At 36.4% G+C, this 22,073-nt stretch overlaps 1 protein-coding gene across 1 annotated transcript in view; it reads right to left on the bottom strand.

Annotated features, from left to right (window-relative positions):
- Positions 1–753: 753 nt before the first annotated feature.
- The window catches only part of LOC123529254 (ubiquitin carboxyl-terminal hydrolase 19-like), a 57,079-nt gene continuing 35,759 nt past the window's right edge, over positions 754–22,073 (bottom strand). The window contains exons 21-26 of the mRNA XM_053522193.1: positions 20,973–21,073; positions 20,471–20,513; positions 18,982–19,054; positions 12,484–12,636; positions 11,842–12,008; positions 754–8,071 (exon numbers count right to left, since the gene is read on the bottom strand). Of these exons, the coding sequence (XP_053378168.1) occupies positions 7,695–8,071; positions 11,842–12,008; positions 12,484–12,636; positions 18,982–19,054; positions 20,471–20,513; positions 20,973–21,073 (914 nt within the window). The 3' untranslated portion in view covers positions 754–7,694. The remainder of the gene's footprint in view (positions 8,072–11,841; positions 12,009–12,483; positions 12,637–18,981; positions 19,055–20,470; positions 20,514–20,972; positions 21,074–22,073) is intronic.

Below are 22,073 nucleotides of genomic sequence, written 5' to 3'. Positions count from 1 at the left end.
CTTTCAAACCTGACCTAGATATCATCAAGATAAACATTCAGACCAACATTCATACAGATCCCATGAAAAATATGGCTTCTAGAGAGGTCACAAGGTTTTTCTATTATTTGACCTACTGACCTAGTTTTTGATGGCACGTGACCCAGTTTCGAACTTGACCTAGATATCATCAAGGTGAACATTCTGACCAATTTTCATGAAGATATCATGAAATATATGGCCTCTAGAGAGGTCACAAGGTTTTTCTATTTTTAGACCTACTGACCTAGTTTTTGACCGCACGTGACCCAGTTTCGAACCTGACCTAGATATCATCAAGATGAACATTCAGACCAACTTTCATACAGATCCCATGAAAAATATGGCCTTTAGAGAGGTCACAAGGTTTTTCTATTATTTGACCTACTGACCTAGTTTTTGACCGCACCTGACCCAGTTTCGAACTTGACCTAGATATCATCAAGGTGAACATTCTGACCAATTTTCATGAAGATCTTGTGAAATATATGGCCTCTAGAGAGGTCACAAGGTTTTTCTATTTTTAGACCTACTGACCTAGTTTTTGACCGCACCTGACCCAGTTTCGAACTTGACCTAGATATTATCAAGGGGAACATTCTGACCAATTTTCATAAAGATCCCATGAAAAATGTGACCTCTAGAGTGGTCACAAGCAAAAGTTTACGCACGGACGGATGCAATCACAAAAGCATACCTTGTCACTTTGTGACAGGTGAGCTAAAAACAACTGCATCTCATTTCAAACTACTTTTACTGCAGAGACATTAAATAACAGTATCAGTAACAAAAACCATAAATAAATGTGACATAATTTCTAATTTTTAAAAAAAAAGAGGAAGGCTTTTATATAAGCAACATTTTCCTATAGGTAGTGACATTTCAAAAATGTTTTGGCCTTAATTTTGAAACATGGTTACTTTCAACATGATAATGAAAATACTGACAACGTAAAAAAAAAAGAGTGCCAGACTGTCAAAAAATACGCCCGTCATCGAATGCCTAATTCAAGGGGCATAATCTAAGAGTGCCTGGGGCGATTTGGGTGGTTATCATACATGGCTGAGATATTATACCCATAAACATTGCCAGCAAGTTTGGTGAAGATCGGATGAAAACTGTTTGACTTAGAGTGCGGACAAGGCTAAATTCACAGTTTCGCAAGTAATTCAAGGGCAATAATCTAAGAGTGCCTGGGGCAATTTGGCTGGTTATTGAACATGGCCGAGATATTATGACCACAAACATTGTTAGCAAGTTTGGTGAAGATCAGATGAAAACTGTAGGACTTAGAGAGCAGACAAGGCTAAATTCGCAGTTTTTCAAGTAATTCAAGGTCCATAATCCAAGAGTGCCTAGGGCGATGTGGCTGGTTATAAAACTTGGCCGAGATATTATGCCCACAAACATTGTCAGAAAGTTTGGTGAAGATCGGATGAAAACTGTTTGACTTAGAGTGTGGGCAGTTTTTCGAGTAATTCAAGGGTGCCTTGGGCGATGTGGTTGGTTATCGAACTTGGCCGAGATATTAGGTTCATAAAGATTGTCAGCAAGTTTGGTGAAGATCGGATGAAAACTGTTTGACTTAGAGAGCGGACAAGGCTAAATTCGCTGTTTTGCGAGTAATTTAAGGGCCATAATCCAAGTGTCTTGGGCGATTTGGCTGGTTTTTGAACCTGGCCGAGATATTATGCCCACAAATATTGTTGGCAAGTTTGGTGAAGATCAGATGAAAACTGTTTGACTTAGAGAACGGACATATTTTGGACGATGACCGCCTGCCAGCCACCACCACCACAGGTGTTCACATAATTTCAGAGACGCGCGTATAAAAATGATGTTATTAACATCAACCAACAAGCAATATATTTCAACAAAACCATAAACAATTTTCAGAAATTCTTTACTTAGAACAGTTAATTCATCATTTTAAAGAAAAGTAATATTTTACTTCCAAATCTATCCCCAACAGCAATTGGTAACAAAAAATTGTAACACAAAAGTTCAATGTATAAAAAGTTCCTATACGCCATTACAATATCAAACAAGATCTGTCAGTTGACAACGCGCTCAACTATTCGAAGAATTGATGCAAGTATGGGGTCAAAATATTACCAGAGATTTTCAGATTTCTAATTTCTGTGTCAAAAAGGGCCATAAATGAGCCAAAATCCTTGCCCTAGTTATGTAGTCTAGCCTACATATGGAGACTAAGATGGTAAACAAGTGATCAAAGTTTCAAAGCCATATGTCAAACAGTTTAGACAAAATATGGACTGGTACATCAAACTTAACTATTTCCAAGTCCAAAAAGAGTCAAAATTCAGCCAAAAATTTTTGACAGAGTTACAAACCTTTGACTACAGATAGATATTAATGGTGATGAACAAGAGTTCAGAGTTTCAAAGCCATATGTCAAATAGTTTTGATAAAATGTGGACATGTATGAAAACTGAACCTTTTTCCAAGTTCAAAAAGGGCCATAATTCACCCAAAACTGAAAATACTTGACAGAGTTATGTAATCTTGCCTACAAATATAGACAGTTATAATAAACAAGTGATAAAAGTTTCAAAGCAAAGTTTCAAAGCGATATGTCAAACAATTTACACAAAATATGAACTGATACGAAAAACCAAGATTTGCAAGTTAAAAGGGGCCATAATCAAGACAAAATCCTTCATGGATTTAAACTGCCTAAGACTGGACATTGTGATGGTACACAAGTGTTGAAAGTTTGAAACCTATATGTCAAAAGGTTTTGTCAAAATGTGGACTGATACGTAAAACTTAACCAAGGTGTGATGTAAATGCCAACGCCATGCATAGTAGGATAGCACTCCTTATTCTTTGAATAGTCAAGCTAAAAATATATAACATAAATTGTTTGCACTTTAAAAACCACAACTTGCATTTAAAACAGAGGGGCCAATAGTTACAGTATAATTAACAAGGGATAATACGTTTAACAAATATTAGGTTGAACTTTTTGATTCCATGGGATGTTAAACATTACTTCCTTTTTATATCTTCAAGTTAATACCAAATCATTTTACCTTGGTTGTAATGAAAGCTTGCAGCTTATTTGAACCACTCTCGAGTTTGGTTCCTGGAAAAACCAGACTCTGAGGTTAAAAATAGAACTTGGAGACCAGTCTGAGACAACATCTATATCATTGGTCAATATCCAATTTGTTCTCAGAAACTACCAATCAAATGTTGGAGGAATGAGACTGGTTTCTTTACTTTTATCCTTGGACCTTGTACTAGTGTCACAAGAAGATGTTAGCCCATCACCTCTACATCACCATTCCCTTTTTTCACATCTTGAAAGAACGCAGATCAACAACATGGATGATAAGGGTATAAGCTTAAATTGGAAATAAAATCCAATCAGCAGTATACCACAGAAGTAGTCTGGACAAATTTCACTGAAAAATGCCTCTTTAGGAACCATAACTCTGGGGGGAAAATCAGAGATGAATCTACTGAACTAGGCTTTATACCAAAGCTTTATGTATAATAAGCAAAGGGCCATAAATCAGTTAAAAATCATTTAACTGTAAAATATGTGCAATAAAGCTTAGTACTGCTCATTCCTATTAAGTTCCAATAAAACAACATAACTCCACAAAAAATAATCCAAGTGAAAAGTGCCAATATGCAAGAACAGGCTTCATACCAATCACTTCTGTTTTACTGAAATCCAGGGGTTTTTTAGTAGAAGCATCGACAGGAATTTCTACATAGACAATGTATAATTAAGAGCCATAAGTCAAGTGAAAAATCATTAAACCATAAACCCATGACTTGGTACTGATCATTCCTCTGAATCTATCACATCCAATCAAACAGTAAAGAAGCAGTAGGAGAACCTTTCAGGAGCCATAACTCCACAAAAATTAATATGAAATGACCTGCACAACTAGGCTTTATACCAATCAATATTGCGAAGTTTCAGGGAAATCCGGCCAATTTGTTTTTTCTTAGAAAAAAAAAACAACAGAAATGTTGATGGAGAGACAGCAAAAGCTTTAGTTATACAAATCAAATTTCAATTAAGAGTTCAGTAATAATTTCTGGAAACAAGAGCACCGCCTTGCGGGTGCTGACGCTCATCTGATTTTTTTTTTTGTGTAATAGAAATATTGTCCTACCCATGATTTTCTAAGTCTAAAAAGGGCCATCATTCTTGCAAAAAGCAGGATAGAGTTATGTTTCTTGATGTTCAGTGTCCACTTATGATGGTGAAAAACTGTTGCAAGTTTTAAAGCAATAGCTTTGATAGTTTATGAGAAAAGTTGACTTAAACATAATACTCAACCAAGAAAATGATTTTCTAAGTCCAAAAGGGGCAATAATTATTGCAAAAAGCAGGATGGAGTTATGTTGCTTGCTGTACAGGGTCAGCTTATGATGGTGAACAAGTGTTGCAAGTTTCAAAGCAATAGCTTTGATAGTTTAAGAGAAAAAGTTGACCTAAACATAAAACTTAACCAAGAAATCTGATATTTTCTAAGTCCAAAAGGGGCCATAAATCTTGCAAAAATCAGGATGGAGTCATGTTTCTTGCTGTACAGGGTCAACTTATGATGGTGAACAAGTGTTGCAAGTTTTAAAGCAATAGCTTTGACAGTTTAGGAGAAAAGCTGACCTAAACATAAAAACTTAACCAAGAAAACTGATTTTCTAAGTCCAAAAGGGGCAATAATTCTTGCAAAAAGCAAGATGGAGTTATGTTTCTTGATGTACAGGGTCTGCTTATGATGGTGAACAAGTATTCCAAGTTTCAAAGCAATAGCTTTGATAGTTTAGGAGAAAAGTTGACCTAAACATAAAACTTAACCAAGAAATCTGATATTTTCTAAGTACAAAAGGGGCCATAAATCTTGCAAAAATCAAGATGGAGTTATGTTTCTTGCTATACAGGGTCAGCTTATGATGGTGAACAAGTATTCCAAGTTTCAAAGCAATAGCTTTGATAGTTTAGGAGAAAAGCTGACCTAAACATAAAACTTAACCAGGCAACGCCGACGCAGACGCCGACGCCGACGCCGACAACCGCTCAAGTGATGACAATAACTCATCATTTTTTTTCAAAAAATCAGATGAGCTAAAAAAGAGCTGTCTAATAACAGTGTTTGGTTATTTGAAGCCTTTCCACCTAATACTAACTTATATGCCAAAGCTTTAACAAATTTTCCTAAACTGAAAAAGGCAAAATCTTGTAAAATTAAATTTTGAGATATGAAACTGTCTCAGAATTGTCATTTTATGGTGTCAAAGACTTACAAAAATTTTGAGAGCATTTAGTACAACATTTCCTGAGAAACCTGCTTATATACAAAGCTTTAAACCAAATTTCTAAGTGCAAAAAGGGCACAGTGGTGCCAAAATTTAAGCCAAAGGTGTTAAAGCTGCCAATGGTCATCTCATGATGCCAAAGATGTCTGTACAATTTGAAAACACATGGTCAAGTAGTTTCTACGAAACATGCTTACATGCAAAACTTTCAGAAAATTTTATATGTTAAAAAGCGGCATAATTTTACTAAAATAAAACTCGGGGTTATATAACCAGCTCTGTGTGGTCACTTAATTTCAAAGACGTCAGTGGGGTTTGTAGCTCATCCTGTGAAGTCATCTCATGATGCCAAACAGAGTGTGGTTTAAAAGCATTTGGCAGCAGTTTTTGAGAAACCTGCTTCCATGCAAAACATTGACGTTGATGCCGATGAAAGGGTGACAACAAAGGGTCTCATATTTTAAAAAAAATCAAATAGTCAATCTAAAACATACACTCAAAATGTCAGAAATGCCCTGTTTATAAATCTCATGTTTAGCTAGTGCATTAAGGAATTGAGCTGAAAACAATGTAACATGTGCTACTTAAATTTTTAAATTTAAAAGTTACATGATTGAACCTCATCAAATGAAAATCATGGAATGAAATAATATGAAATAATGCCCTTCTTTTAAGTTTTGATATTTTATGATGTCATTTTTACTATGTTACAAATTTATTATCAGTAAGCAGTTCTGTTCACAGGGATTTTGTTTTATATATTCCCTTGCACTGGCTAGTATTATGAATAGCACTAAGCAAGGATTGAGAAATCCTAGCTCTAACTAAGCTTCACAAAATGAGTGTAAATGAGCTGAAAAGATAACACTAAGCAGATGCTACCTTGACATTTTTACTTTCTTCTGTTCTTAAACCTGAAAGTCTGTGATTTCACACATTCATACCACTGATGACAGAGCTTCTTGTGTAAACTGATACTGTCTAGAAATGTGTTAAAGTAGTGCGAGATTATCTGGCAACAAAACATGTTTGAGACAATACCTTCTCACAAAAACTGAAAAACAAACACTATGATAAAGCTGTTGTAGATGGCACATTTAAATGTCGTATAAATCACGAGAGGAAAATATGGTGTGATAATTCCTTCTTACAGTTAACAGCTTTATAGGATAACTTTGTAATGACCTTAAGAGTTGTATTACCTATGACAAAGTACACTAAATAAGTAAGTGAAAAATTTCAAGCAATACAGAGCTCACTTAAGAGTAAAGATTCGTTTATCGTCCTAGGCATAAATATTATAACAAATTAATCAAAACAGCTATTTCATCGAAGTACAAATTCAAGAAATTTCAAGTAGATGAAAAATTAATAAGAATTTTATTTTAGTTAATAGGATTCAATTTCAACAACCCATCCACAAAAAAGTCTGCTACAAACATCAGTGATTTCAGAGTACCTGAATTTATTTTTTAACCTTCATCCTGCTAAATTTCTAAAATGGATTGGTCTATCATTCAAAAGACAGACTCACTTACCGCCTGCTGGATAAAGGTTAGTCACCTGAAAGAATGAGATTTTTTTTTACATATTTAATTATTGGCTGAAAGGTAAAAATGTTTATGGTAGAGATGTGAAAGCTAGAATCAATTTTTTCTTTAAAGTAGGAGTTGACTAAGCTGTTGATATTTTGAAACTTCAGAATATACACTCAGAGTTGATATTAGTGCTGGATTCTTACTGTTTAGAAGTTATGGAAAAATCTTTTGATTTAATTGCCGCGCAGCTTTTGCACTGAATAATTAATCTGGTAATTTGAATGAACCCCAACATTATGAAGTACACACACCTGAGTAAAACCTAGTTAAAAGTTATTTGAACATCATAATTAATGCACTGAAATTACAAATGCCCTCTGCAGCTATACTCCTGAAAAAAATTCAAGTTCCTCTTCTGTCTACAAAAATACTACAACGTGAAATAACATTTTTTTCTCATGGAATAAGTACTAAATTAGCATTAACAAATTCAATGAATGTACTCTGACATAATATATGAGCGATTAAAACATTTTTTTTTTATGACTTAGTCATTTGGTATATGTTACAATAACTTATTTGCATTTTTATCTCAGTTTTGTAGTTAAGTTCTGCACTAAAGTCTTTAACTCTCAAAACTGTATTTATGGAGAAAATCAGCATTGTCTCTTTCTGAGTTACAGCTGCAACCTTTCCATGGCTCAAACCTGTTAAGTCGGGTACAAAAAGAAGAGTCCATAACATTGTTCCCTTTTAAGTGTTCACCTTTTTGTAGGAACTTAAATGCAAACTTCGGTTAACAGTAAATTTAACAATAAGACCTGAATGTTATTTTTAATCAACAGAGTCCATGTCTGTATATCCGAGATCATCATCCGACGATATCACAGTCGCTTCTAATAAAGGTAGCTTTTCATCTTCAAAATCTGCTTCTGCATCTTCTAAATCGGGTAAATCAGTAGATTCACCTTTAGAGGTGTCAATTATCAATCTCCCTTCACCTTCTGTATTACCCAAGAATTCTGACATTTCATCAACGTCGGAGGTGGCAGATTCGTATTCTTCTTCCTCAGAAGGATCCAAAGATAGAACTTGAGGTGGAGGAACGAACACCTCTCGGCGACGATAAAACAGGAGGTATGCTGCTCGTGTTACCACATTCTTTTCGTGGCTGATGGCTGTCACACGACTGTCGTCGCATAGTCTCCAACCTAAAGAATGTTGTGAGAGAAAATGACATAGTGTTAGTTGAATTTAAAGGTAAATCAACACAAAAATGTCACATATCGCCAAGAGAAAAATGTGTTAAAGTATTGTTTCTGACGAAGACATAAAAGTCGTAACTAGTAAAGAATGTGTTGTCTTGGTAATTTTAAATCTGTTTGATCTATTGAAAGTATTGTTAACATTTAAGCAAATTAAAGCAGTTCTCAACATCTTTTGAGTCTGTTTTCACACAAGAAAAAAGTAAGTAAGAGCTGTCTGTAAAACATATATGCCTCCACTGATGGCCTGTCTGGGTATGCAATTTCATATGCTGTGACCTTGACCTTAGATCTAGAATTTCATAAAAAATAACAGGGTTCATCTACTAACTATGTTGAGCAATCATCTAATGAAGTTTGAGGGCTATATGCCCAAGCATTCTCCAGTAACTGATCAGAAATTGCTTCAATCACAAGGTCACTATGACCTTGACCCTTAATGCACTGACCCCAAAAAAGACAGTGATCACCACTTGGCCACAAATGATAATTCTATTAAGTTTACAAGTGTCAACCTGCAAAATGTATGCCCATCACAGAATTATGTTTTGAATTTTCAAGAGTTTCACAATCTGACTAATTCAAGGGCATTAACTGCACGATACTTATCCAAACTGTCTGGTTATCAAATCCTACCTAAATTTTACAGACATAAATATTACTGGGTCTAGTGGGATAACACTAAGTTTGAGCAAAGGTCCTTTGCTAACTAGAAAATGCTTTTGTAAAAAAGCGCATGTCTCCCCCAATGCAAAGTCCTATAGGCAAGAAGTTAATAGGGGTCAGGAGCGAAAGTCAAAGAGACACTGATGGTTGGCTGCAATAGGGATCATCTACTTGGCATGTCCAGTCATCCCGCTAAATTTCAACACTCTTGGCCTAGTGGTTCTCAAGTCACTGTTCAGGCTCCTGTGACCTTGACCTTTGATGAAGTGACCTCAAAATAAATAGGGGTCATCTACTCTGCATGTCCAATCATCCTATTAAGTTTCAACATTGTAGGTCAAGTGGTTCTCAAGTTATTTCCAAAAAATGATTTTACATGAACAGGCCACTGTGACCTTGACCTTTAACAGAGTGACCCCAAAATCAATAGGGGTCATCTACTCTGCATGTTCAATCATCCTATGAAGTTTCAACATTCTGGGTCAAGTGGTTCTCAAGTTATCGATTGGAAATGGTTTTCCATGTTCAGGCCCCTGTGGCCTTGACCTTTAACAGAGTGACCCTAAAATCGTTAGGGGTCATCTACTCTGCATGACCAATCATCCTATGAAGTTTCATCATTCTGGGTCAAGTGGTTCTCAAGTTACTGACCGGAAATGGCTTTCAATGTTCGGGCCCCTGTGACCTTGACCTTTCACAGAGTGACCCCAAAATCAATAGGGGTCATCTACTCTGCATGACCAATCATCCTATGAAGTTTCATCATTCTAGGTCAAGTGGTTCTCTAGTTATTGATCGGAAATGGTTTTCTATGTTCAGGCTCCTGTGACCTTGACCTTTAATGGAGTGACCCCAAAATCGATAGGGGTCATCTACTCTGCATGACCAATTATCATTTGAAGTTTCATCATTCTGGGTCAAGTGGTTCTCAAGTTATTGATCAGAAATGGTTTTCAATGTTCAGGCTCCTGTGACCTTGACCTTTGACGGAGTGACCCCAAAATCAATAGGGGTCATCTACTCTTCATGACCAATCATCCTGTGAAGTTTCAACATTCTGGGTCAAGTGGTTCTCAAGTTATTGATCAAAAATGGTTTTCAATGTTCAGGCTCCTGTGACCTTGACCTTTGACGGAGTGACCCCAAAATCAATAGGGGTCATCTACTCTGCATGACCAATCATCCTATGAAGTTTCAACATTCTGGGTCAAGTGGTTCTCTAGTTATTGATCGGAAATGGTTTTCAATTTTCAGGCCCCTGTGACCTTGACCTTTGACGGAGTGACCCCAAAATCAATAGGGGTCATCTACTCTTCATGATCAATCATCCTATGAAGTTTCAACATTCTGGGTCAAGTGGTTCTCTAGTTATTGATCGGAAATGGTTTTCAATGTTCAGGCCCCTGTGACCTTGACCTTTGACGGAGTGACCCAAAAAACAATAGGGGTCGTCTACTCCAGCAGCCCTACAACCCTATGAAGTTTGAAGGTTCTAGGTGAAATGGTTCTCCAGTTATTGCTCGGAAATGAAGTGTGACGTACGGACGGACGAACGGACGGAAGGACAGACGGACAGGGCAAAAACAATATGTCTCAATATGGGGGAGAGATAATTAATCAGTTTTATGTAAGGTTTGGTGATTCTAGCTAAAACACTTTTTGAATTATAATCATTTTCAATTTTTTTCCGAACAAATCAAGGGAAAAACTCCGTCTTTTCAGGGCCAATGTGGATAATACTAAGTGTGAGCATGTGCTAATTAATACTTACGTGAGGTTCGGTGATTCTAGCTAAAATACATTTTGAATTATTAGCATTTTTTTTTTTCAAACAAATCAAGGGGAACAAGAGCTGTCTCCATAGGATGACACATGCCCCCGATGGCACTCTGAATGAATAGTTATGGCCGATGTTAGAGTTAAGGACCTTTGACCTACGGACCTGGGTCTTGTACGCGACACATCGTCTTACTGTGCCACACATTCATGCATAGTTATTTTAAAATCCATGCATGAATGACAAAGATATGGACCGGACATGCCCATCATTGCACTATCAAGAAATATGACCTTTAACGTCTAAGTGTGACCCTGACTTTTGAGCTACGGACCTGGGTCTTGCGCGCAACACGTCGTCTTACTGTGGTACACATTCATGCCCAATAATTTTAAAATCCATGCATGAATGACAAAGATATGGACCAGACACGCCCATCAATGCATTATCATGAAATATGACCTTTAACGTCTAAGTATGACCTTGACCTTTGAGCTACAGACCTGGGTCTTGCGCGCGACACGTCGTCTTACTGTGCCGCACATTTATGCGTAGTTACTTGAAAATCCATCCATGGATGACAAAGATATGGACCGGACACGCCCATCAATGCACTATCATGAAAAATGACCTTTAACGTCTAAGTGTGACCTTGACCTTTGAGCTACGGACCTGGGTCATGCGCGTGACACTTACTGTCTTACTGTGGTACACACTCATGCCAAGTTATTTGAAAATCCATCCATGGATGACAAAGATATGAAGCGGACACGAAAATTGCGGACAGACCGACAGACGGTTCAAAAACTATATGCCCCCAGGGGGCATATAAACTCTGCTTTTACTGGGTCATGGGGATGCCATGAGAGATTTACTCAAATTTTTGTCATTGAGTCAACAGCATATTAATTGTGGAACTTGTCCTATATCTGCTTAGCAAACTAGGCTGAGTCTTATATACAGTTTTATTTATTTTGTTGGGTTTAACATCGCACCGACACAATTATATACTTACGTCATATGGCGACTTTCCAGCTTTGACTGTGGAGTAAGACCCTAGGTGCCCCTCCGTGCATTATTTTATCACGAGCGGGCACCTGGGTAGAACTACCGGCCTTCCTTAAGCCAGCTGGATGGCTTCTTTAGATAAAGAATTCAATGCCCCGAGTGAGGCTCGAATCCATATCGATGATGGGCAAGTGATTTAAAGTCAGGAACCTTAACCACGGAGGCCCTACATCATTTAATAAAGAAAACACGTTATCTTACTCACCAACTTCACTTGTAACTCCTGGTGTTAAGTCAGCACACCTTACATGTGCTGTGTAATGTCCGCCCAATATGCCTCCATGATGATTGACAACACCGTATAGATCATAGATCGGAGGTGGTTCATTACTCGGTCTACTTCCAACATAAAATGCAGACAGATCCAACCCTCTGTACCAAAACAGAAATATAAGACCATTAAAGAAAGCCCTCATAAGACATATCAATACATGTTACAATTACAAATAATTAAGTTATAATCGTACAAGTATGTCCATCTGTATTCATTATTAAAATTAATACTTAAATCATGATAAGCGATCCCAATTAAAACACCAGGTGCACAACTTCACATGCTGCATGAAATCTTGTGAGGTTTGATGACTATGGGTCAAATACTTTTTGAGATGGGCACAACATAAATTCAGACGGAAGGAGGGTCAGTAATAATTTTGGGGTCCCCAAGAGTTATTTAATATGTGAACAACTGCTCCATGTGTTAGCAGAGACAGAGAAACAAAGAAAATATGTTTTACTTGGTATGCTGAGAGAATGCTATAATACAACATAAATCACGCTGAGAGAATGCTATAATACAACATGAATCACGCTGAGAGAATGCTATAATACCACATAAATCACACACCTTGTAGGAAATTCCACCATTTTATCTATCTTATCTCTCCATATAAAGTTACGGAATGAGAACCTCTTGAGCTGTATAATGAGTGTATGAGGCAATTTCCACGTAGACAATTGTTTTGTCGCCTCTCTATGCTCCTTGCATGACGGACAATACCTGTAAACAAACAACAGATTTTCATATTTTGTAGGACTGTTTAACCAACATACTGTTTTAAACCTGCAATGTTTTACCATACATTTTGTTTTTCCATTGATTATTTTACCTTTTACCCCCCATTTGTTCACTGGCATCAGACCAGAAAGGAAGTGCCATTATAGATGTTATACCATACCCCTAGGTATACTATAAGAACCATGGTCATGAACAGGAAAATGCACTAACCCATTTCAATCAAACATTTCTCACCTAAAATGCGCAGTTCTATGAATGGGTACCAAGCATATTGAACAAGCAGAAATTTATCTTCCATCGTGCACCAATCACATTGTCTCAATATTTCATATTGCAGAGATACTCAATGTTACAGAAACAAGAGCTGTCTGTAAGACAGCCAATATTCGACTATTACAATTGTTGTCCCAGAAGCAGGAATATTACCCTAAATGATAAATTAGTTACAATCGACCAAAATACAAGTCAGAGTTATGGGACTTGACCTAGTGAGGTTGGTAATTGACCTAGAAAAAGAAACAATAAGTTTCAAAGCTATATGCCTTATAGTAATAGCTATTTGAACTTGCATGCAAAACTTTAACCAGGATTTTCAAAGTTCAAAACTATTTGGCCAAAACACATGTCAGAGTTATTGGACTTGATGCGTTGACCTAGGTCTATAACTCAGAAAACACAAGTGAAGTTTCAATTCAGTATCTGCATTAGTTTTGGAGATAGTAACTTGCATGTAAAACTTTAAACAGAATTTCTAAGTCCAAAAGGGGGCATAATTTGGCCAAAATAAAAGTCAGAGTTATAGGACTTGACTAGTATGGTTGGTAATTGACCTGGAAAAGAAAAAATAAGTTACAAAGCTATATGCCTTTAAATGATAGCCATATGTACTTGCATGCAAAACTGACACCAACGCCAGGGTGAGTAGAATAGCGAGACTATTCTTTGAATAGTCGAGCTAAAATTGGCAGAAATGGCGATATTTTCCAAGTAAATTATTACACAGTGAAGATGCTGTTACTGTTCGAGAAAACTACACTGTAGAAAATTTCAAATATTGCTATATCCTGAGAATACTGCAATAACAGAAATGTTGCTATTGTCTGAGTTTACTTAACGCTGAACGTTTACAATTCAACAATTTTAAGAGCTTTTTGGGGTTTTTTAATTGAAAGATGCGGCCAAAAACTATTCAAAATTTATGTTGAATCAGTGTGATCTGAAGTTATTGGACAACATTAACAAGAGCTGTCAGTTGACAGCGCGCTCGTATATTTTCAATGCTTGATAATATATAACATTACAATAAGCATATTCTAAGTCGAAAAGGGGCCATAATTCAGTCAAAATGTTTGATAGAGTTGTCTGATCCTGTTAACAGAATGGAATCATGATAGTAAACGAGTATGCAAAATATGAAAGCAATATCTCAATGGACTTTGAAAATATTTGGGGTGTTACGCAAACTTTAACATTTGTGTGACGCTCACGCTAATGCTCAAGCTAACGCCGACACCCGGGCGAGTAGGATAGCTCCCCTATTCTTCGAATAGTCGAGCTAAAAAAGTGGTGTGTATAAATTAATGACTGACTGAATTCATACTCTTTGTAAAGCAGAATTATATTTTTTTGTAAATTACACATATCATAACTTGGAAATCTAGTAAAAGGCAATTCTGAAGTCATGTATCTGAACACAGACCAATTCTATCATGAAAACTGGCATTATATAAATGCTATCATGTTTTGAATTAGCTTCATTTTTGTCAGTTTCTTGGGATAAAAATTTGATATATACCAAATGAATAATCAATAAAATCTGTCAAAAGATCCTTTGGAAGCAAGAATGCAACCAAGCAGAATAATAGCAGACTCAGTTTGATTGAGTCTGTTTGTGAGAGGTAATATAGTGTGCAACATCACACACGCCCCTAGCACCAGCTTAAGCAGAACTCTATGACACATCTATTGAAAGGACTCCATGTAGTTTTTACCACTCAATGCAATCAATGTTGGTAAACATTCTGAACTGGTAGCAAGTAATTCTGTAAGTTGACACTGTTGGCAGCAGGTAGTTCAGTATGTTTGCTTGGTTGTCATCAAGTAATTATTAAGTAAAATAACACAGTTGGCAGCAAGTAATCCACTAAGTTGATATAGTTATCAGCAAGTAATTCAGTAAGCTGACAGGGTTTGCAGCAAGTAATAGAGTATGTTAACATGGTTGGCAGCAAGTAACACAGTTGGCAGCAATCAATTCAGTAAGTTAACAAAGACGCAGCAAGTAATTCAGTAAATAAGCATGGTTGTCATCAAGCAATTAAGTAAGTTAACACAGCTGGTAGCAAGTAATTCAGTAAGTTGGCATGGTTGTCAGCTAGTAATTCCATAAGCTGACAAGGTTGGCAGCAGGTAATTGAGTAATTTAGCACAACTGGCAGCCAGTCATTCAGTAAGTTAATGAAGTTCGGAGCAAGTAATTCAGTAAGTTGACAAGACTGGCAGCAAGTAATCCAGTATGTTCACATGGTTTGCATCAAGTAATTAAGTATGAGTGAGCTGACCTTGTGACCTCCTGACATGAAATTCAGGTCTCCTTTCATTGAACAAGAGGGCCATGATGGCCCTGTATCGCTCACTTGAGTACCACTGCTCAAAATGATATGATCAAGTTTTGACATAGAGCAAATAGGCATACACATTAAATATCATCAGGATAAACATTTTCTTGTAACAGTCCCTTTTGACCTAGTCTGGGCCAATTTCCATACCAAGTTTGAGGGTCCTAGGCTCAAATGCTGCATTTTTGTACTAACATAACTATTCCTTACCCTGGAAGACTTATATAACATTTAAAACCAATCTCATTAGATGCTGCTGATATATATTCGTTTACATAAAATAAAGGGAGGTAACTTGTCATAAATTCAATCAAAAGTTATCTACCCTGATTGTCCGAGTCCATCTGATGGCACAAATGACATTTCAAATCAGTATCTTCATTGGTTACTGAGATACACCCATTCTAATTTGAAACAAAGGGAGGTAATTTGACATAAAATCAGTCCATAGCTATCCACCCTGATTGCCTCAGTCCAACTAAAGACAATAATGAAATTTCAAATGAGTTCTACAAATATTTACCGAGATAAATCCCTTTTTGTTAAAATCAGGGGAGGTAATAATGCATTGGTATATGCATGTAGAAGATACAGAGTACAAGCCTATACAACAATATATTAGTAAAGTATTCATATCGATAAATGTTCAATCAAGAGTTATCTAATATGACTACTTCTTACCATGGAAGACATAAATAACATTTCAAACCAATCTCATTAGAAGCTGCAAAGTGTATTCATTTAGATAAAAAATAAAGGGAGGTAATTTGTCATAAATTCAGTCAATATGTATCTTCACTGATTGTCCAAGTCCATCTGTTGAAATAAATGAAATTTCAGATCAGTATCTTCATTAGTTACAGAGATATACCCATTTTAATTTGAAATAAAGGGAGGTAATTTGACATAAAATCAGTCCATAGTTATCTACCCTGATTGTCTCAGTCCAACTAATGACAATAATGAATTTAAGTCCTATAAGTACTTACTGATATAAATCCATTTTGATTAAAATCAGGGGAGGTAATCAGATATAAAATAACTCTGGAACCTACGATTGGATCTGACAGATTTGTCGTGGAATCCAAGATTAATTGTTGTTGAAGATATTTTAGAAGTTTGTATCAAATCAAACCATAAATGAAGTCTCTATATGGCTGCAAAACCCAAAATGGCAAATTTTGGACCTTTAAGGGGCCATAACTCTGGAACCCATGAAGGAATCTGGCCAGTTCAAGAAAGGAACCAAGATCTTGTGGTCATACAAGTTGTGTGCAAGTTTGGTTAAATTCAAATCATAAATGAAGCTGCTATTGTGCAGACAAGGTTAAGATAGCTAATTCTGGCCCTTTCAGGGGCCATCACTCTGGAACCCATAATGGAATCTGGCCAGTTCAAGAAAGGACCCAAGATCTTATGGTGATACAAGTTGTGTGCAAGACTGGTTAAAATAAAATCATAAATGAAGCTGCTATTGTGCAGACAAGATCAAAGTAGCTAATTCTGGCCCTTTCAGGGGCCATCACTCTGGAACCCATAATGGAATCTGGCCAGTTCAACAAAGGAACCAAGATCTTATGGTGATACAAGTTGTGTGCAAGTGTGGTAAAAATCAAATCATAAATAAAGCTGCTATTGTGCAGACAAGGTCAAAATTGCTAATTTTGGCCCTTTCAGGGGCCATAACTCTGGAACCCATAACGGGATCTGACCAATTCAAGAAAGGAACCCAGATCTTATGGTGATACAAGATGTGTGCAAGTTTGGTTAAAATAAAATCATAAATGAAACCTCTATCATGAAGACAAGAAATTGTTGACCGACGGACGGAGGTACTAACGCATGGATGCACTGACGATGGACGAAGGGTGATCACAAAAGCTCACCTTGTCACTATGTGACAGGTGAGCTAATAAAACAAATTCAATGGACTCTTTTTATACCAATGATAACCACTCAATGTATAGTTGTGATCTATGGTGGTAAGGGCAGGAAAAAATATTTAGGTATAGTAATATATGATTGGCCCTAAAACTGAGCCCAGACTCTCTTGGAAAAAATAACAAAACCTTCTTTTTCTGCAATCAAAGGTATTTTGATCAATAATTGTTGAAATTCATCAATAAGAGCTTCCATTTTCTAGCAGCATTGATTTTTTTCTCCATGAAGTAAAAATCAGCAAAAACTGGAATATATTACCTATTGATACCTATTTTTTCTCTTCCTTTTGGTGGGGTAAGGAGTGGGGGGAGGGTAATTTATCCTAAATGCTAAACAGTCAGACTCACTTAAAGGTGGTCAATCACATTTAAACAACATTTAATGACATTTTTTACTTTTTGTATATTCTGGTAGAGAATTATTTAAGGAACAAAAAGACCGATTACATAGAGTTAGATTCCTATTTGAAATGTATATTTTATTATTTTTATAAAATTTTGTAATTACGCCCCTTTAATATGAAAGTATATAAAAAGCTGGGTATTTCTTTTTATTTCGATACAATGTCTAGTTTTACATTTGCATTTGATAGACATATCAACTATTGAACAATCTGAACCAAAATGCAAGTTTAAAAGCTGTTGCACAACCAAGATAGGCAAAGGGAGGTAATAATAATTTTTCAAACTTGCGTTTCTAATGAATTCCATCTAAATACATAATTTTCAATGCAAATATTTTACAAATATATTACAATATGTCTAATATTTATACATTTCCTTAGGCAAAGTATGTTTATCAAATTTATACTTATGATAAAATAACTCTATCTTGGTTGGGCAACCAGGATAGGAAAATGAAATTTTAAAAATACCTCCAGTGAAAATCTAATTTGTATTAAGTGTTAAGTGAACATAAATGAGTGTAAATGATCAGATGCTAAAGTTTCGAACAAATCCGATACATGGCCAAAATCTGATTATCCACCTTTAAAGTCCACACAAAAAAAATCCTTACAAGGTAAAGGTATGTCAGAATACACCTAAAAATTGGATGTACCATCCATGTTGTACCATCCATGTTGTACCACAGAAAAGTGGTCCCGTTTTTCTCTACGGCCAATAATAAAAAAGTTTTATAATAAGCTATTTATAGTAATGTAAAAGGGAAGTAATTCAAATAAAAATTATTGTATGTGAACAAAAGAGGGATCTGCCAAATAAAAACAAGAGCACTGCAATGCAGAGCAATAAAAACAAAGTAAAGTCATATATGACCTTTGACCCCTACGTGTGACCCTGACCTTGAAGCAAGTCATCCGGAACATGCGCTCTGCATGTCGTCTCAGTGTGGTGAACATTTGTGTCAAGTTTCTTTGAAATCCCTCAAGCAGTTCAAGAGTTACAGAGCGGACACGAAACAAACTGATATGACCTTTGACTCCTAAGTGTGACCTTGACCTTGAAGTGAGACATCCAAAGCATGCGCTCTGCACGTCATCTCGGTGTGGTGAACATTTGTGTCAAGTTTCCTTGAAATACTTCAAGGGGTTCAAGAGTTACAGAGTGGACACGAAAATGCTAACAGACAGACGGACACCAGCGTCATAACATAATACGTCCCTTTGGGCGTATAACAAGTAAAACTAGCCTCTTATTGCAGGTAGTATATTGGGCATAGAAATTCAATGCTGACTGTTATAGGGAAATTTAGCAAATTGTGTAAAGTTGACTTTAAGGAAATGTCTAGTGTATAAGGATGAACATACCATGCCTCTTCGGGATTCAGTACTTCTGGTTCTGTAAACAACTCCAGACATTGCTCTAGTGTCACATTGCTCTCTGGAAATGAAAATAATTTCAGTTTACAAATACACTGACTGAGCATAAAAACTGTCTTAAAAGTAGACTTGTTAACAAACGTATATCCCTATCTTTTTTTTTTTATTTGATTAAAGTGCCAGCCGGATTGCTTCCTTACATGATGAATCCAATGCCCCAAGGCAAGGCTCAAACCTCTATCAGCAAGAGGCAAGTGATTTGAAGTCAGCGACCTTAACCACTCAGCCATGGAGGCCCCTTTCCAAATCACTGGCTAATGGTCAGTTACCCTTAATAATACCGCGGGGGTGACCGGGTGAGGGTACAAAACATCATATGTTGATTATAAATATTGATGGAAAATTAAAAATGAAAAAAAAAAAAAAAATGGGTGGTGGGGGGAGGGGGATGCATGATCGAGGTGGTGGGCATGACTCAGCGGGGTGGAGGAGTGAGTGAGGTGGGGGAACAGTACAACTTTGCATGTTGATAAATATCCATGGAAGGTTTGAAAAAAAATTAATAAAAAGGAATGAATTTTTTTTTTTTTGGGGGGGGGGGGGAGGGGGAGGGGGTGTGACCAAGGCAAGATGGTGACCAGGTGTGGGTACACAACTTCACATGTTTATAATAAATGTTCATGGAAAAGAATGAAAGAAGTTTGATAAAATTCTACCAATTGGTTGGTTGGTTATGTACAAATCTGTAAATTTTTAAACAAATAAAGGGCAATAACTCTAAGGAAAATTGACCAATTAAAACAAAAATGACAGGCATCTTCGAAGTATGTTAATTCTACCTGATAGTTACTGAGAAATGGCTGTGGACAGACACTTCTTGGCATTTTTCATTAAATCAAGGGCAATAACTCTAAGGGAAATTGACCAATCCAAAAAAAAAACTTGATGGGCATCATCGCAGTATGTTGGTTCATGTTTATTTCAAGTTTCATGAAATTCTACCTGCTAGTTACTGAGAAATGGCTGCGGAAGGACGGACGGATACACTGACGGACGGACAACGCCATTTCAATACCCCACTCCCAATTTCATCAGCGGGGGATAATAAAGCTAATAGGAAGGAGTTGGACACAAATTAAACAAAGTAAATATGGCAGCAATATTTCTTGGTTGCTATATGCAGGTGAACATGACACAGACGTCTGCATGCTTTATAACATTTAAACATGATTTGTCACATATGAACTACAAATACAATATGCAGAATTTCAACATCATTCCTAGTTTTGAAAAACATTGACATGACATTGTCTTCTTGCTCATATTAATGTATATTTGATCTCCATAGTGATAATCTGACACTGTCAAAATTACATGTATATTATTATTTCTTTGCAAAGTTGAATACTACTAGTAACTCCTTTTTAGTCAGAATCAGTGAAAAAGAAGCTTTAAAGGCTAGGTAAATGTTACTGACCTTCTAAGGATGCGGTCATCATACTGCTGTCATTGTCAAAGTCCTGAAAAATAACAATAGGTTGACAATAAGTCTGTCAACTTACTGTGACATCTATCTCATTCAACAAACTGAAATTCATTCTCAGTCTAGATGAGACTGAATTTGACGTTGCAGTCATTTTTTCATTGAACGATGTAACTGCATTTTTAATCAATAATATGCCTGTAATAATGTTTGTTTTTAACACAAGCTATCAAAGGTTTTACTCAACTTACAAAAAGCTCATATTTTAGATGATGCCACATACAAAACAAAACAATGTTGGTGCTTAGATGGCTCTTGAACTTGGAAGGGGAATATTAATAGGCAAATTTAACTCTTGTTTGTATTGAGTGTTAATGCAAAGCATTGGTTTGCCTGTCTACAACCTCTGATTCATATGGCAACCTTGTTAGTTATCTGAAGTCGACAAGTCTGTACTGCGGCAAACTCAGGAAAACTGTTAGTACAAATAACTCACCATATCTTTCGACTGTACTAGAACATATCCCTGTAGCTTGTCATTATTTTTCCAATCAACTGACAAGAAAAATTTATTTGTCAAATCGATGGGGACATCACCTGGAAAAGACAGTCATCCAATAATAGAGGGGACCGGTGGTCTAGTGGATTAGGTGTCAGTCGCTCAATCCAGGGGTAGTGGGTTCGAGCCCCACTTGGGTCACCACCATGACTTCTCATATGACACCAGTACTGGTTTTTCCAGGAAGCGGACTCAAGAGTGGTTCCAATAAGCTTGAAGCTTTTATCACAATCAAGCTAAAACAAATTAGTATAAACCCACAGCTGTGGTTAAATTTTTCAACAAGTTCATTTCTACAAAGTCGGCATAAAATGCATATATGACACTAAAAAAAAGATTATCTATATAAAAGTAAGTGTTAGATACTGGTAAATGGGCTGTTGATTTTCTCCACTATTTCAGAAGCATTGCAACAATTTACTCCCACATATGCAAAATAAATTTCGGTTATTAGAACGATTTACACAGTCAGTCTGTTCCACAAGTCAATTTCACAGTAAAACATTTTATGGATTTTTGAGGGAAAAAAATTCAACTGAATAGTGTGAATTGTAACAAGTAACCTTTTTTCGTATTCCCTTTCAATGAATACCAAATTTGTCTGAGGTTCAATAACCATTGTTGTATTTACAAAATTTCAACTCTGACATAAATGTACCAAACATAGTGTCTACAAAGTACTGTATTTTCACTCAAAATCTAGAAAATATAAAGTGCAACTGGAGTCTCTATAGCAAACATAACTGGGAGGTCTAAAAGGAGTTTGTTGTACAGAGTTTATTTCTCTGCTTACAGGTCAACTTATTCAGGGTTTTAATTACAGTCAAACTTTCTAGAGAGACCAGATCTATTAAGTGACCACTTGCAATTAAGAACCACCAGGTATACTGTAACTGGAAATAGAATCTGTTAAAAGATCCCTTGCAAGCATAGAATGCAACTAAAGAAGAATAATAGCAGACAGGGTTTGATCGAGTCTGTTCACGAGAGGTAATGAAACGTGCAACACCTCTCATGCCCCGACACCGGCTTAAGCTG

The sequence above is a fragment of the Mercenaria mercenaria genome, chromosome 13 (genome assembly GCF_021730395.1).
Source record: "Mercenaria mercenaria strain notata chromosome 13, MADL_Memer_1, whole genome shotgun sequence".
Lineage (NCBI taxonomy): Eukaryota > Metazoa > Mollusca > Bivalvia > Venerida > Veneridae > Mercenaria > Mercenaria mercenaria.
The sequence above is the reverse complement of the archived record's forward strand: the minus strand, read 5'-3'. Positions and strand labels throughout refer to the sequence as shown.